Source organism: Petromyzon marinus, chromosome 1 (assembly GCF_048934315.1).
Source record: "Petromyzon marinus isolate PM22_M1 ecotype Great Lakes invasive population chromosome 1, UKy_Petmar_22M1.pri1.0, whole genome shotgun sequence".
Classification (NCBI taxonomy): Eukaryota; Metazoa; Chordata; class Hyperoartia; order Petromyzontiformes; family Petromyzontidae; genus Petromyzon; species Petromyzon marinus.
Window position 1 is genome coordinate 33,875,597 of NC_133667.1, and position 18,327 is coordinate 33,893,923.

Genomic DNA, 18,327 nt, shown 5'->3' on the forward strand with positions numbered 1-18,327 from the left:
ATGTGTTGTTCTCTTTGCATTATGTTACATTGCCAATTCGTAAAGTAAACAAGTAACTAAATTCCCATGTGCTTATTTCTCGACACATAATATTTTCAAAGCATTTGAAAACGTGTGCGTGTGTATAAACTGCAGTGGGGTATAACGTTCCCCTGCTCTATTAAGTACAACACATGCCCGTACAAACCCTCGCTATGCTGCATGGCAAGTGAATACTGATCACTCAGGTATGCTGGGTTAATTCCAGCAGGGTCCGAGCCAAGCACCAGGAAACTGATTGTGCGCTATTGTGCTAAAAGTAACTTTATATTTCCTATGGTTAAGATAACTCTCAACTATGCACAATTGGCAGTTGCAGGCCCACCTTTGCCTTGTTAATGAAATAGAACACAACTTATAATGTACGACACCAATGAACAAACTTAGTGTAACGACGTGTGGCACTAAAGACCTTTAGCTTTGTACATTGCTGTTGCTGAATGGTTGAGAGTTGATATAATCAATTGTGTAAAGCAGCCCCCCGCCACTGACGGCAAACTGCAGACGCGATAAAATGACGTAAAAAAAATACTCAAGTTGAAACACGATACACAACACTGCATAACACATTTCCATGGCACGTCAGCACCTTACTGTGTGTGTACAACAGTTGTGGGATAACATTCGCTAAAATGGCTTTGGGACACTCTCTGCATTGTTTTCTCACGTGGTCTCGCGGCTTGCACATGTTTCAAGTTTCATTGATTAGGTATAGCCCTGTGAGCCATGCGGCTTTTAAGTCGGGTGCAACCACAACAAACAAAATATGAATCTACATTGCAGAAAACTATTACACCACAACCAGACCAAAATAAAGCTACAAAAACAATGTAACGACATCATGGAGCCAATGCACAGCCATTTACCGAAATGTCATCTTCCTGCTTTGAGTTCTGCTCACAAGAGTGAAGCCTGGCACGCTGCCTTGGTCGTTAGGTAGCCTTTCTGTGTCATTCGCAAAAAGCTTCAATAATAAACCTTTTCATACACAGATACTGAACAGATGTTAAATTATTCAAAGCCATTTTTGTCGATTTTAATGAGGAAAGTGTGTGTGTGCCTTGCCTTTCCTTTTTATTTCTGTTCAGATGACATTGGTTTCATTCTGCTCTGTTAAATATACAATCAAAGCTTTACTATAGAGTGCCTCAAGATTATTGTAATGAAATTCAGAAAGAATATCATATGATGATGCTTTTTTGTTTGTCTTTGTTTTGAAATAACATGAAATATCACTGTGTAATAAACACCAGTTGTATGTTGAACTTTTTTCGCACCGTACGTAGCCGACCGTGCTAATCGGAGATGCGGAGGAAGGACAACTAAACACAAAAAGCAGTTCTAAAGAAATTAGTTTTCAAATACGTGACTCGGCTCAGTGTCCTTCGCTGTCTGATGTGCAGTTGAAGCGTTCTTAATAAAAAGGAAACTTTAAAGTTACCATCAAGCTGATCGTTGCGGCACCCACGTGACAGCAGTGTGATGTCAGTCCCACATGGTTTACATCAATGCGGTAGCCTCACTAGAGGTTTATGATGGAGCTTCTCATTATAATTAAGAAAACTTTAAATTGATGTTGGATAGGACAGACCAGTCTCGGAATGTCTGTATGGTAAGAGCTATTTTTTGGGCTGTCTTCATTTAACAGTTAAGTATCAATACTGTACTGGAGTGTATTAAGATTATAATAATAATAGGGTTCAGAGCCTAGAGACTGTATTTAAGATTGTATCGTTTGTGGTGGGTTGAATCTCAAGCTCATGGTCATAACTTTTTAAATTTAACTGATGTCTGCCTGCCTTATATGTCATTAAAATGACCTGGCATTTTAATTGAGACATTACTGCAGCAACATCAAACACGACCAAAGATCTTTATTATTTTTTTGTAGGCGAGCTGGTTATAAATTAATATTTGTGTCTTGGTGTTTTATGTTGAGATAAATCACATTTTATGGGCTCTGCAGGGATGTCCATCGTGGAGATTACATCCTTAGCTCATGCCTGGGGCAGGTGTGTCAGAAAGCACTGGCCAGTTTAGCGACTGGCCCGACATGTTTCCAGCTTCAGCCCACGTTTAAGCAGCTGTACAGTGTCTGTTGGTAATGACTTAACGTGACCAGACAGCTGGCCTCTCCAAAGCTTATAGAGTTTTTTGCTCGCTCATTCCTAGTTGAAGAGCAACTGGGACTGAACGTGGAATGTACGATTTGGCGTCTGCGCAATATTGGCAAAACATTATACGGGGTTAATTTCATCATATCCTTACCAGACCTTAACAAAAATTCAAAAAAAAAAACTAAAAATGTTGTTTTAAATGATGTCCATAAAAGAGGCCACTAGTCACTGCATATTTTTCTGCACAGACATTTATGAGGACTTAAGAAAAGATACTGGGTATGCCGTTTAATGCTGAGCTGCGGTCTTTTTGCCTCCTCATCCTTTCAATGGCCTGGCATTTTAATTGAGAAATAAATGCATCGGAGAAAAAAATATTACCCATTCCCTCCACCCCAACCCCCCCCCCCCCCAATCGTATTTTTGCCCGAGTAGTTCCATTGCAAACAGACAAGTACACTAGCCATCGTAAAATTACCCCTTTTAATGTGGCCGCCCGTCCAAATGAATAGACAACATTGCTGGTCATGCATTAATAATGCCGTTGACAAGCTTAAGTCAGTTTTATAATTACAAAGATAAGTGGGCCTCCTGTTCTCGAGCAGGGGAATTAGCCGTGTGATGTGTTTTGACATGCTAGGAGGCAGCACGTGAAAGCTTTGGGGTCTTGCATATCATCCAGAGGCCATTGCCTTTTAATGGCCCTCTTCTGACTTCCAAAAAACCACAACAATCTTTTATTACAACCTATTTGACATTGCAGCTATGTTTTAATCTGCAATCAAAGTCAAAGTTGTAAGGCAGTAGTAATACAGATGTTTTTTGAAGATGTAAAAAAAAATACAGCACTTGCACTGTGTTACAAGTAAATCTTAATTAATATGATTATAAGACTTTGTCCATGTGAACTGGACACTTTATTTTCCTGTATTAAGTAAAAGCACTTGGTCATTATGATAACTGAGAAGAGTCTTAAAACACTTGCTTAAACACCAGTCTCTTAAATAACAAGTTAGGGATATATTGCTCACATATCGTACCGGATTAATATATCATCGGGGTTCAGCAGTCGTATGTTTTGACATGATGCTGTGAACATAATGCAGGAACTCTCACATGTCACTCTTTCAATGCACTTATATAAATGATGTGTAAAGATAGACATCATTTTTTATTTATATTTTCTCTGGTATTTGGTCTGCAAAACGTTATCCCTGCCCCTTCTGAACAACAGTAGATCGTCGTTTTTATATTAATTTAATCATCTTCTGCCCTGCTTGCCTTTCAGGATCCGAAAGATCACAAGCTTGGAGAGCCTCACCAAGTTGGACGTCTTAGACCTGCATGGCAACCAGGTGAGTGGACAGAGGGGAAAGGAAAAACACAGCAGGCATGGCTCACATTCAGACGTCTTTAAGGACGGGGCATTTGAATTTACTCTGACGATTGATATTCCCTCTCATTGGCATCGGTGGGAAAGTTCTGTTCATTCTTTGCAGCTAAAATGGGAATTATGCGATGGGAATGTTTTAATGATTGAAGACATTAACCTAATACAGATTACTGCTGCCTTAATAACACTGGATTTTCCCAGTGGCTTTGTACAAAGATGTCATTTAATTAAGCGGATCGTGTGAAGCGTCCTCTTTACCAGGAGCAGTGTCTGTGTGCCACATAAGTCACAACCCTCTGATCGCAATGGGAAGCATTTAATTAGAGCTTTGACCGCATGCAGAGGATAGCTTTGAGACTTTTACCGGCTTCAGAAATGGGGTCTGCAAGGCATTCCAGTTCTGAATGGTTGTGGATGCTAATCCAAGTTCTTTCAAAGATGCCTTCTATCATTGTAAAAAAATTTGGGCGGGGGGTCCTCACAAGAAAAGGATAATCCCGTGCCATTCTCTCTCCGGATTACGTGACGGTGTTCTCCACATCTTTCTCAATGCTGAATAGTAGGCGATTATGCCGGCGGATTTAGGGAAGCGTATGCTCCGTTTGACACATTTATTGCACCCATTTTAATCGCCGCTATAAAGTGGTGGAAGCCGGTGACTCATGCTTTGCCAAATTGGGATCATTCCATGTTAGAGAGTATCTGCAAGGAACGTTCATTTACCAATTCCACATTTTAGTTGTATAAAACTTTCAGCGGGAAATGGGAATGCAATGCTTTTGAGATATGCAGAAGCTAGGGTATAGTCTATAATACGCCTAATACTGCAGTTTGCTATTTTACTTCACTTTTCCTTTGAATACGTAAATTATGTATGTTATAGTTGCTCTATAGTACTTTAAGATCAATGGCTAGTTGGATCAATAGAAATAAATATACCCACGTTAATGAACTTCACGTAGGCATATACTCTGTCGTGTTTATTTTTTCAAACCTCTGTAAATTTTTCAAACCTCTGTTTATTTTTTTCAAACCTCGTATCTTCACTTTAACATAGATAATGCACATTGGTAATAGCCTTTAAAACAGAATACTGTAAATACACTTGATATGACCTTTCACATAGGAAAGCTGCAACCATTTATTTGGTGTGTTGGTTCAATTTACTTTAGTTGAAATGCATTAAAGAGCAGCCTTCACTCCCATACATATTTTTGTTTTATTCTATTCGACATTTGGTCCCTCTCCATTGTAGCTGCATTCGGATTGAAGTCCTGCCAGCCTCGAGCAGATGTTGGAGTGTTTGATGTCGTTCGTCTGTCCAATAATAACTGTTTTGACATCAATGAGGAAAAACTGCAAGTGGTCTCACTCGAAGTCATGCCTGTGTCCCATGATAACACTAAGGCAGGAGTCAGTCGTGGCACTATCAATACAGCTAATTAAGATTACAATTTGACTTAATCTTGGCTTTTGATATGAGATTACGTTCTCAGTTCCACGCATGGGCAAGACTCTGTCTTGTACAATACAACACACTTTTAATTCATATTGCATCTTGATGCAACCACATTTGAAGACACTTTACAAGAACATGTAGGCATATTTATTTTACAGAGAGGCAGTCCATCATAGGCCAAAGCAAATTGTAATATTTTGAACCAAGACTTGATTCAGAGGCTGGGAGTTGACAGTACAGATGGCATGCAGAAGTGAATTCCATATCATGGGGGCATCGGAGGAGAATGAGTGACCTCCCACTGAGCATAAGTTGACTGAGTGCTTCGACAGAAATCTAGTTGGCTGGTGTAAGAATGCAGCTTTTCTAAGCATGTTCGAATACTGATTTTATCTGATCAATTTGCAAACTCTATATCAGCTTTACATTTGCAAAACCAATTTAACAGTATGGTGTACAAGTTTGAAATGATTTTGCAACTGCTTCCAAAGGAGGTTTTGTTTTCATTAGCTCTATTTTTGGATACTTTACCTTTTTTGTAATGCACTTTGGCATTTCTACATGTGTTGCTAAAAATAACAATCAGACATTGTGTTGGCATTGAAGCAACATTTGCTATAATTTGGCTCTAAGGAAATAACTTTGTAACAAAATAAAACTTTAAAAGAAGCACTTTAATTCAGGCTACAGTCATGGTCTATGCAGTTATTACCACACATGTGTGCACCATGAATAATACTTTATGGAGTTTATAAAAACGTTTAAAAGAGCTTTTACAATTTACGATGTTAACTGTAAAACTGTAAATCTTGTTAAAAGAAAACTATGTTTCTAGATTTTCTCCTTTGAATTGATGTTTATAATTGTGACCACATGTTTCTCCTCCAAACTAAACAATAACTGTAGCAACCGTGGGACATTTGCAGAGCCTGTGCTGCAACGGCAGTTAGCATGGATGACGATTCCTCACGATTTACACTTCACCCTTGGAGAGTTGAACTTGAACCCCCTGTCGACACCTGCTTCAGTCACGCGCCTTGCAATGGGGCCACGCATGGGACACCACTCACTCTCTGTCCCTCTGTGCATCTGTCTCTGTTAGGCTCTGGTTTTCTCTCATTTTCCATATCTGTGTGTGTCTCTCCTAGTCTGTGTATGTTATCGCTCTTTTGTCGTTGCGTTTGTCTGCGTCTGTCTTTTTTTTCTAATCTCTGTCACTGCATTGTCCTTCACCCAGTGGTGTCTTCACACTACGTGCTTTGCTGAAAGCGAGCTGTTTGCCCTTCTCGACCCTGTGGTGATGTTTAACTCTCTGCGGTTGCTGTTAAAGGCGAGAACCAGATCCAGACGTACAGTGAGGGGAAAAAAGTATTTGATCCCCTGCTGATTTTGTACGTTTACCCACTGACAAAGAAATTATCAGTCTATAATTTTAATGGTAGGTTTATTTGAACAGTGAGAGACAGAATAACAACAAAAAATCCAGAAAAACGCACGTCAAAAATGTTATAAATTGATTTATAGCATTTTATACAGGTAACGAGCTGAGATTAGGAGCACACTCTTAAAGGGAGTGCTCCTAATCTCAGCTTGTTACCTGTATAAAAGACACCTGTCCACAGAAGCAACCAATCAGATTCCAAACTCTCTACCATGGCCAAGACCAAAGAGCTCTCCAAGGATGTCAGGGACAAGATTGTAGACACAAGGCTGGAATGGGCTACAAGACCATTGCCAAGCAGCTTGGTGAGAAAGTGACAACAGTTGGTGCGATTATTCGCAAATGGAAGAAACACAAAAGAACTGTCAATCTCGCTCGGCCTGGGGCTCCATGCAAGATCTTACCTCGTGGAGTTGCAATGATCATGAGAACGGTGAGGAATCAGCCCAGAACTACACGGAAGGATCTTGTCAATGATCTCAAGGCAGCTGGGACCATAGTCACCAAGAAAACAATTGGTAACACACTACGCCATGAAGGACTGAAATCCTGCAGCGCCCGCAAGGTCCCCCTGCTCAAGAAAGCGCATATACATGCCCGTCTGAAGTTTGTCAATGAACATCTGAATGATTCAGAGGACAACTGGGTGAAAGTGTTGTGCAGCGCCCGCAAGGTCCCCCTGCTCAAGAAAGCACATATACATGCCCGTCTGAAGTTTGCCAATGAACATCTGAATGATTCAGAGGACAAATGGGTGAAAGTGTTGTGGTCAGATGAGACCAAAATGGAGCTCTCTGGCATCAACTCAACTCGCCGTGTTTGGAGGAGGAGGAATGCTGCCTATGACCCCAAGAACACCATCCCCACCATCAAATATGGAGGTGGAAACATTATGCTTTGGGGGTGTTTTTCTGCTAAGGGGACAGGACAACTTCACCGCATTAAAGGGACGATGGACGGGGCCATGTACCGTCAAATCTTGGGTGAGAACCTCCTTCCCTCAGCCAGGGCATTGAAAATGGGTCGTGGATGGGTATTTCAGCATGACAGTGACCCAAAATACACGGCCAATGCAACAAAGGAGTGGCTCAAGAAGAAGCACATTAAGGTCCTGGAGTGGCCTAGCCAGTCTCCCGACCTTAATCCCATAGAAAATCTGTGGAGGGAGCTGAAGGTTCGAGTTGCCAAACGTCAGCCTCAAAACCTTAATGACCTGTGAAGATCTGCAAAGAGGAGTGGGACAAAATCCCTCCTGAGATGTGTGCAAACCTGGTGGCCAACTACAAGAAACGTCTGATCCCTGTGATTGCCAACAAGGGTTTGCCACCAAGTACTAAGTCATGTTTTGCAGAGGGGTCAAATACTTATTTCCCTCATTAAAATGCAAATCAATTCATAACATTTGTGACATGAATTTTTCTGGATTTTTTTGTTATTCTGTCTCTCACTGTTCAAATAACCTGCCATTAAAATTATAGACTGATCATTTATTTGTCAGTGGGCAAACGTACAAAATCAGCAGGGGATCAAATACTTTTTTCCCTCACTGTATGGGCCCTGACGTGGCGCCATGGCTAAGTTGTGTTGCTGTAAATTTCACGTGGATTAAAGCAGTTGGTTGAGCTGTTTAAATCGTGCATGGCATTTTTTGTTATTGTTAAGATGGCCCAATTGGACCATTGTCATTTTTTAAATGGGATAAACAACTGTTTAGTTTTAGTCATGCCATTAAGAAAAATTATAAATACAACAATACCATAACATGATATATTCAGTATATGCGTAATTGCATATGTGCATAAACTTGTATTTATTTTAGCTGCAGGCTGGTTTAAAATTACGTGATTGAGCAATTTTTTTTAAGTATAGTATTTTGGCCTTCGTCAGCTAATGACCTGAACAAAACGCCCATTATAAATGCGTTCATTTGTCTGCATTACAAAGAAAGCGTTAGTGCAGTGCAGTTGGAGTTGTACATGGTTTATTGAGAGTGGCTGTCCTACAATTTCCGTGCCTTAAATCCTGTTTGTCATGCCGTACAAACCCTGTGGTTCGCCTCTGGCCACACATGCAGAGTGCCACAACGTTCATTCTCACAACCAGTAAAAAAAAATACCCCACATGCCTACAGCATCCTTTGTGGCTGACTTTCCCCCAAAAAGGCCACTGTGTTCATACCTGCACACCTGTTCTGTGTGTTTAATGTCATGTAAGCCGTGGCCCTGCCTGTCTTTTTTCACACTTGTACAAGAAACTGACTGCTGAGCAGCTGCTCCGGATGTGGTCCCTTCATGTCGTGGACTGATTGGGTGTCCGAGCAAGATTCCAAAATGTCACCACACTGTGAAGCTCTGCAGGAATAGATAAAAGTTATTTAATATAACTACATGATTTCTGGCACTCGATTCAATATTCATCAAATATAACTTATTCAAAATGGGTGCCTTATTCAACATAGTCTCCGAAGTGTGGAAATGTCATTAAAATCTGGCTTTGCCTAACATGTGTTGATGCCAATTCTGAACCTTGTCCATTGAATTACAAAAATGTAATAATTGTTCATGTGTAGACAGTGCAGGTAGGTGTATCGTGAACTTTAGATATCTTAGACCGAGAGGGCATATGAGAGATGTTTATAAAAGTAGATTTTTTTTTAATGTGTTCCTTCTTTGAGTAGCATGTTGGTGATGATGGTCGTGGTTTATTCTGTGCCCAGATTGTGCGAATAGAGAATCTGAGCCACCTGTCGGAGCTGCGAGTGTTGAACCTGGCAGGGAACCAGATAACGCACGTGGACAGCCTACGGGGGCTGCACTCTCTGGCTGAGCTCAACCTCCGCCGTAACAACATCTCCAGCATGGTGAGGCTGACCTGACCCCCACTCCACCTTAAGCTCAGGACTACCTGAGTTTGAACAAAGATGGTCACTGCATCGTGCGCTTTCATGTTCGCACCTGCGGCCGTCTGGAACACTCTTCCTTCCAATGTTAGGGATTCACTGGAGCTGTGCACTTTTAAATGTAGATTGAAAACTAATTTTTGTAGAACTGCTTTTTTTGCTTAGTTTGTTGTCCTTCCCCCCGCACCTCCGTTTAGCATGGTTGGCTACGTACGGTGCGAAAGAAGTTCAACATACATTATTTGACCTGTCATGCTTGTTTTTTTTATCTGACATACGTCCAAATGGGTATTTCTACTGACGGTGTGCACTCTGTTGTGTGCAGTACAACATTGTATTGTACTTCCATGCTCCCAAATCTACACTTATTGCTTTCACCAAACTGCACCACTGACCAGCATAGTGAAAAATGGACAAGCAACCTCCACGACCTTCACAGTGTGGGAAAGCTCTCATCTAGCAGTAAATTGACCAATTTGGCATGTGGACACGCTCATCCAGCAGTCGATTGACTAAGGTCTGTGCACGTACACATATGGTACATACATATTAAAGGATTTCATGACCTTTTGGTGATGACCTTGGCATACATCATTGTGATATTGATGAAATAGATACGTTTTTTGGGGCTGGCATGAGAGTAACATAAAGTATCAATATCTGACATACACATTTTTAATAAACATGTTAATGTACTGCTGAACCTTAATCTTGTTTGTCCATTATGAAACCCAAGAGCTGCCATAGAACATCAAACTGAGAACACACATGAAGCAAAGATCAGAATGTAGATTTTTGATTTCGTGTGCATACCATGTGTCCTGCCATGTGTTGCACTTGCAGTGGCAGACGTACATTTTTTCCGCTGCAAATTTTATTTTCATCTGTGCCCACGACATGACCAAACCAATAAACTCTTCTGTAACGCGTTCAAAGGATTGGACTTGACACGTCTTACGCCGTTCATCAGCATATAGACATTTCTATTATGCTAGAGTCTTATTTTGATGATGGCACATTTCTGGGACCTGCATCTAGAAGAGGCCCTTCCAGAGTAAAAAACGAAACAAGCTTAACGTTATGAGACCTCCTTTGCCAGAAACAAGATATAGGAATAGGTTTTACCCTTTTAACTGGCACAAAAAATGACACCTTTATTCAAGGCATCATGTTTACAATGACCACAACACAAGCAGTCAAAATGCAAACAAAAGAAAAGACAACTCTGATAATAAGGACAGTGCATATTATTATCAGAGTTGTCTTTTTTTTGCATGTGACAATGTTTTTTGGCCCTCGCCATCGTGTCAAGAGTGCATATTGGTGGGAACCTTATTACGCTCTCTGTTATGCAATATGTCTACGTGCGTTTTTCAAAAGCATATGTCGCTTTTCTGAGAGGAACAGAATGTGATTATGTCGTAACAGTTTAGGCGTGCGTGGCCTCCGCTCCTTCATAGTTTCTTTGCCTGGGCTCCTACCGAAATGAAAATTTCATGCATACTTAAAAAAAACCTTCTCCCCCCCCCCTTGTTTTATGCAATGCCAATCTCAATAAGTGCCACGGTGGAATTACTTTGAAACATCTTCCGCCATTCTGCTTTTTTCCGTCACGTAATTGTCCGCGGGCTCCTGCATTGTGTAGTAATAACGTTGAAAGTGTAATTATGCATGATAGACGTAAGCATTGCAACGGATAATGCATTTCTGTACGCTACGCGATCCGTGAGTTAAGCTGCTATAAGCAACGTCCTCGTAACATGTAGCCGCAATTCTTACGTATGTGAAAAAACACTCAAAGAAGATCGGCTCGTGGCTCATATAAGAGCTGATTGCCCACGCGTGCCGATCTTCAAAGTGTCACCTTGCAATGTTCTATTCGATGCAGCTCCTGTTCATTTCCTTCTGCATTAGCAAATACTTTTTCAGTTCATATCATGTTTCTCCTCCAGAGGGGACAGTGCGGGTGACCCAAGGTATAGGGTAAAGTGATGTCGGCATCTGCTTTTAGAAAAGTCAATACATCGTCTGGCTGTCGCGGGCGATTAGCAAATGATCTTCTGACGTTCGGACGCCTGGGTGCGGCGATGCAACGTACAAATCGGTTTATCTGTTCTGTAATCCTAAAAGGGCATAAACGTAATGATTTTCCTTTTAAATGTATTTGATTTCCATTTATTTATTTAACGATCTATTTTTTTATGTACAATTACTTATTTAAGAACTGAAGCGAGTACATCGTCTGTACAGTGTGCTCAGCAGCGTGGGGGTTCTGTCAGAGCGGTTTACGTGAGTACGGAATGGACAGGGCCACCCTGCTATGCCCTTTCTCTTCTGGGCTGAAACGAAGTGTGCGTGCGCCTATCTGTGAGTCAATTTTGGTTGTTGATTTAAATTACGTGTAAACCGGAAATAATAAAAGTAGGGTGAGCTTCTCCCCCAATGCCACGAGCATTTTGGCGGGGCCCCTGTTGTGATGTGAACGCTACGTTTATGGCTCCATCAGAAGGCCTGATGTCAGCATGTGCTGTGGGGAGAGAGTTACCTTCACCAGCAGCTGGTCACGTGGTGGCCTTTGAGAGCCAGGGCTTTATTGAATTAGCTGGGCGCAGCGTGGGATTGCCCCGGGCCATGCCGAGCATGCAGAAAGCCGTACCCCAGAGCACACGTGGTTCCTAATAACCAGAAAGAGGTGTGCCTCTCACATCCCTACTGCACGAGTCACGTAGTGCTTCACGTCTCATCGTCTGTCCGTTATCTGTCTTTTTTTTTACTTTGTCTCGTTTGGTGCCTGTCCCGCTCTGTCTCTGCTCCACCTACCCATTTCTCTGCTGTTTTGTGTCCTGTGTGTGTGTGTGTACCCACAGAAGGAGGTGGACTGTCTGCCATCTCTGCAGCGTCTCTTTCTGAGCTACAACAACATTGCAAAGTAAGTCTTCATAAGATTATTTTTAAGTGTCGCCTATGACACACAAGTATATGTTCATTCTATATATGTTTTAAATTTTTGCAGGAATGATAAATAATTATCTGGTTGCACATTAATAATGTATGAATGCTCACAAACCATGTCTAGAAACTGTAACTCTGGATATATTTTGTAAAGCTACGATTTATGAATGCAAAAATAATCTTGAAAGGTGATACACATTTTAAAAAGCCACCATTGTCAGAGCATCACAAAGTTTCACATATTCTCCGGGAGTACTATCAGACTCCAACAGTTGGAAGTTACATTTGTAAAAATGGGATATAAATGAAAGTCAGGATTTGTGATGTTTCATCTCCGTACGGTGAGTGTGCAGAGAAGAGGAGGCCCAAGGCAGCTTCCACTGAGTAAATTGTGGGAGTGCGGAATTTTTTTTTGCTTTCAAAGCAGCCCACAGATTTGATATATTTATAATGAAATAGAATAGAGCTGATACAGTAATGGCTATGTTGGTAACTTGCCAAGAAGCTAGTGGGTAGAGTTTTATGACCATCGTGATTATAAATGGGACTCATGTACTGTCCTTATGATATAGTCTGTACATAGCTTTTCCTTCTCAATTATAATATGCGAAAAGAGCTATTACATGATTTGTTAAATGCTTATTATAAAACGTGGCATCATATATTTACTGCACAACCCCTCTCTAACATGAAATGTACGTACAATTCACAGCATGTTAAGCCCCATTCCGTATTGGTGGTCATTTGGCAATACTTTGCAAACCTGGGAATTAAGGGTGAGTGAAATTGGGCTTCAGGACTGGTTCAGATATTACTCGCCACTGGTGTTAGCTGCCTGCGGCTGGGAATCGAACTCGGGTCACCAGGTTGATAGCGCAGTGTGCTAACCACTGCGCTCAATCCACCCAATTACAGTACGAGGCGCAAAAGAAACCTTATCAAGCACAAGATGACGCAATAAGCCCCAACTTATGTTGGAATATATGTGCATTAATGTGCGGGGCTACGATATCAAAATTATCGTACATTTACAGATTATTCATAATAAAGGTTTTTGGGTTAGATCGCGTTATTTATAAATCTGTCGTAACCCTCCACCACCCGACACGGCCAATCAGCAAAAAAAGTGTCACGTTGACAAAAGGCAAATAATTCACTACTTTAGCCCACCGGTGTGTTGAAGAGTGAATCCACAACATTTACAGTTTGAATACGACGTTTCGCTGGTAAATACATCCAGCATCATCGGGCAATTCGCCAGAATGGTAAAGCCCTCGCTTGCTCCCGGTTTTATATAGAGCAGCAGGGTGACGTCATCATTTAACTCATATCAGGTGCAGTGATTAGAGGCGGAGGGGGGGGGTATTGTAATTATATAATCGATTAGTAATCAGGCATTGGTTATGATTAGTAATGAGTTGTAGATTAGTAATTAGTTGTAATGTGTGTTAGTGATTATATGCTATGTTAGTAATCCGTTAATTAGTATGTGTTTCCCCTATAAGGAATTGTAATGTGCATTCATATTCTTAGCTTCCTCGGCAAAGCCACGCCGAAGGGAAACAACAAAACAACAAACAAGGATATTCTATTATTTTATTGCTTCCCCCCAACGTGACTCCACCGAAAGAGCCAAGAACATTTTGATTTAAAGCTTTCGTGACTGCAGTGATTCATGTTCTTGGCTCTTTCGGTGGAGTCACGTTGGGGGGGAAGCAATAGAATAATAAAATATATATTTGTTGTTTTGTTGTTTCCCTTCAGCGTGACTTTGCCGAGGAAGCTAAGAATATGAATGCACATTACAATTCCTTATAGGGGAAGCACATACTAATTAACGGATTACTAACATAGCATATAATCACTAACACACATTACAACTAATTACTAATCTACAACTCATTACTAATCATAACCAATGACTGATTACTAATCGATTATATAATTACAATACCCCCCCCCCCCCCCCCCCCCCCCGCCTCTAATCACTGCACCTGATATGAGTTAAATGATGATGTCACCCTGCTGCTCTATATAAAACCGGGAGCAAGCGAGGGATTTACCATCTGGCGAATTGCCCGATGATGCTGGATGTATTTACCAGCGAAACGTCGTACTCAAACTGTAAATGTTGTGGATTCACTCTTCAACACACCGGTGGGCTAAAGTAGTGAATTATTTGTCTTTTGTCAACGTGACACTTTTTTTTGCTGATTGGCCATGTCAGGTGGTGGAGGGTTACGACACATTTATAAATAACGCGATCTAACCCAAAAACCTTTATTATGAATAATATTGGTCGCGAGGGATTTACCATCTGGCGAATTGCCCGATGATGCTGGATGTATTTACCAGCGAAACGTCGTACTCAAACTGTAAATGTTGTGGATTCACTCTTCAACACACCGGTGGGCTAAAGTAGTGAATTATTTGTCTTTTGTCAACGTGACACTTTTTTTTGCTGATTGGCCATGTCAGGTGGTGGAGGGTTACGACACATTTATAAATAACGCGATCTAACCCAAAAACCTTTATTATGAATAATATTGGTCGCGAAAGCCTACGTGTTAAACTGAAAATTACAGATTAGTGCGCATATTTAAAAGCATTCCCTAATATCTCAAAATGGAGTACTGTCATGTGTGTTGTTGCATACGTGTTTCTGAAATCTAAGCAGCAATCTTAAATTGTAGAGCAAAATGTCAATCTGATTTAAAGGTGACATTGCCATTTTATGAAAGGGCACTTTATAATTACAGTTCCGTACTGTGATTAGAGTGTTTCAGTCAGCTACATTAAACAGATATGTCCTGTCGGGAGTATTTTTTATGTCATAGATGTTAAATAACTATAAATGTGTAGTGACTGGGAATGTCACTGTGTGGTGCCGGGCCTGCGAGGTCACGGCGGGATGTATACTGTTGTGTGTACACCCCGGACACGGGGTGTAGTACCAGCCCTGGTGGGGGCTTGGGTGAGTGCTGGTTTAGCGCGGTGGTACCACGCACAGTGTGCGGTGCGTGCTCCCGTTGAGAGAGAGCGAGAGAGTGTCAGCCAGCTGGGGTTACGTTGGGGGCATGATACTCGGACTGACCTGGGGACATGTGACCGGATGATACTGGAGGGGGGCCACCGGTGGAGGGGGCCAATGGGTGGTCACATGGTCCGGGAAGAACTTTCGAGAGCCTTCGGCCAAGGGCGAGATAGATCGAGAAGGTGGGCGGGGTGAGAGGCGGAGCCGGCCCCAGCCCGGCCCAACATAAGGGGGGCCCTGTGAGGGGCTCGGGGTTCTTACTGTTGGAGAGGCAGGAGATCCACGTCAAGCTTGAAGAAGCCTCCAGCCACGCGGTCCGGGACCCAGCTTGTGGTCCGGACCGGGATAGTGTAACCGTGTCTAGTTCCGCCGTAGCGTAATAATAGTACCAATTAATTACCCAGGAATGCCTCGCTGTGTGTCAAGACTCTTACACTTGAGGGTCCTGCATTGACATTATTAGTCAATACCATTCGTGAATGTTTGACACGTTTGAGGAAATCGTCAGCACCTGGAGAAAGTTATCCATTCATATGAGCGATGACACTCAGTACTGCCGTCGCTTGGTCACACTTCAACAGCCCCGTGTCTACAAAACCTGGCACGTTCTGGTTGGTCTCCCATCCGAGTACTAGCCAAAATTAAAACCCTGCTTAGCTTCCCTGATCTGGTACGATAAGGTGCATTTACTGTGATTTGGTCACAACGTGCACCGTAGTTTAGTTTTTACTTATTGGCTTTGTCTCTTGTGTTCAACATTCTGAGCAATTGAAACATCGTAGTTTCTTATTTAGCATTTTTATAAAGACTCTCCTTGAGACTATATTGACAATAGCTATGGATTCAAGCTGATAATTCACTATGTAACACGTTTTTTCGTTCCTGGGTAGTAAGTGCTATTTCCTAATTGCATATGCCTGAAAAGTATAGAAAGTGGCTATTATTCCCCACACACTTTGCTTTTGTGACCAGGACTTTATGTGAAGGAATGACACAAATGCACACCTTTCCTCATTGAAAATAGGTATATTTCAAAATATCACTGTCCTGGTCACAAAAGCAGAGTTTGTGGGGAATAATAGCCATTTTCTGTACTTTCGAGGCGTACGCAATTAGGAAATAACACTTACTACCGAGGGAAAAAAAAAAATGTTCCACATTGTGTAATAAAGGCAACCTTGAGGTGCACGTGGAATTTAAGAGCTGCACGTAGGCAATGGGATAGCCTGTAGTTTTGGAAAAAAAAAAATGTTGCTGACATTACCATGCAAAAAAAACCTGTAGCTGCCAATTCCACAAGCATTGTATGGTTTTTCAAAAAAAAAATATATATATGCATTTTTCTCACAAGCTTAGGAACCGGAAAAAAAATACAGCTCATGACTTTTGCACAAATGGTCCATCTGTCCATTTGCAGGGAGGTCGAACTTGCTGAAGGGACTTCACTGTTTTGTCCTTCCTGAGCAAGCTCTCTTTGTCCCTCTTGCGTGATCATCTTGAGTGCCTGTTACTCATTTCTTGGTGGAACTGCTGGGACTCATCGTGGCGGGAAAGGGGCTGGGGAGCAAATTTCCAAAAAGGCTGGCATGTTGTAAAAGTTGCATTTTATTTATTGAGGAATACCAAGCATCACCGATGAGCACAAGCAATATTTAGAGGTTTAAAAATGCGCGTGCATGTTTCCTTGCAGCAAAACCAAGGGTTGTGCTCGTACGTGTCAGGTGTGCGGGGAATGAAACATTTTAAATGTCGGGATTTGGATGTGACAGGGTCACCTGTACAGAAGGTTTTGCTTTGACTTTTCACCGTGTCCCCCATTTTATCAGACGTGCTCAGGGCATTCATTGACTACAGCGCCGCCCATCACTTTTGACCTCAACGTTCATCCATGTCCACAGCTGTCATTTTACCGTCATCTAGCTGAATGTTGTATTAATCCAGCAAATGCCCATATTGTTAACTTAAGTTTCTGAATTCTTAAATTTGTTATTGGTTATTATTTTTCTCTCCTTATCATATTTTAACTTATTCCTCACATCATGTATTTTTTTAAATTTGAGTTTACATGTTCTACAAATGTTTTTATTCACAGGAGTCACTTTTTTTTGTCTTGACACTCCAGTGGCAATATTACTTTTTGACTTATTTGTTTGGTCGTTCATGCATGACCAGTAGCACCGAGTGTACAAATATTGTCACATGTTCTCTTGTGTACACTTAAGCAGAGGCTTCCATGTACCAATAGACATTATTAAAGTGATGTTGCCGGGCTAAGCTTATTTCCACTGACATCTGGAAGTAGTGGCTTTCACTTCATTTTGCACAGCACTTGGCAGGAAACCAACAAAGGGGTCCAGATGATGGACAACGCATTGTGCTCTATATATGTATGTATGTTGGACCTCTTTCTCACCATGCATAGCCAACCGCGCTAATTTGAGGTGCGGAGGAAGGACAGTAAACTAAGAAATGAGTTTTCAATCTAGATTTAAAAATGCATAGCTCCAGTGGCTTCCTAATATCGGAAGAAAGAGCGTTCCAGACGGCCGCAGAAGCGCATCTGAAAGCGCGTGATGCAGAGACCGTCTTTGTTTGATGGTTAGCCAAAAGCTCCTGCGAGGATGAGTGGAGTTTGCGTGATAGTTTGACCTCCTTGATGAGATCAGCAAGGTATTGTGGTTCATTTGTGGCAAGCACTTCGCGTGTAATGAGTGCGACCTTATCATGTATCCGTTCGGCAACCGGAAGCCAATGCACCTCGGCGAGCACTGGACGACATGGTGCTGCGATTCAGGTGGCAAAATAACGGGATTCTGCTGAGATATGTGGCGTTTATTATTTTACTTTTGTTTGAAAAATGAACGCTATGACAGGCATACAATGAAAGCATGTGGGAAAATACTTTTGTGACTCGCACATACCTTTCCCGACTGCTGCTTACTTGAACTTGAACCCGTAGACATCAATATTTACAGTACAGTTAAGTCTCTCCA

General features: G+C 41.7%; 1 protein-coding gene across 2 annotated transcripts in view; it reads left to right on the plus strand.

Annotated features, from left to right (window-relative positions):
- Nucleotides 1–18,327, plus strand: part of LRRC49 (leucine rich repeat containing 49) — a 71,190-nt gene that overhangs the window by 14,536 nt on the left and 38,327 nt on the right. The window contains exons 7-9 of one of the 2 annotated variants that reach the window (XM_032950184.2): nucleotides 3,445–3,511; nucleotides 9,166–9,309; nucleotides 12,216–12,277. In XM_032950184.2, the coding sequence (XP_032806075.1) occupies nucleotides 3,445–3,511; nucleotides 9,166–9,309; nucleotides 12,216–12,277 (273 nt within the window). The remainder of the gene's footprint in view (nucleotides 1–3,444; nucleotides 3,512–9,165; nucleotides 9,310–12,215; nucleotides 12,278–18,327) is intronic. The other variant, XM_032950193.2, reaches the window with a different exon arrangement.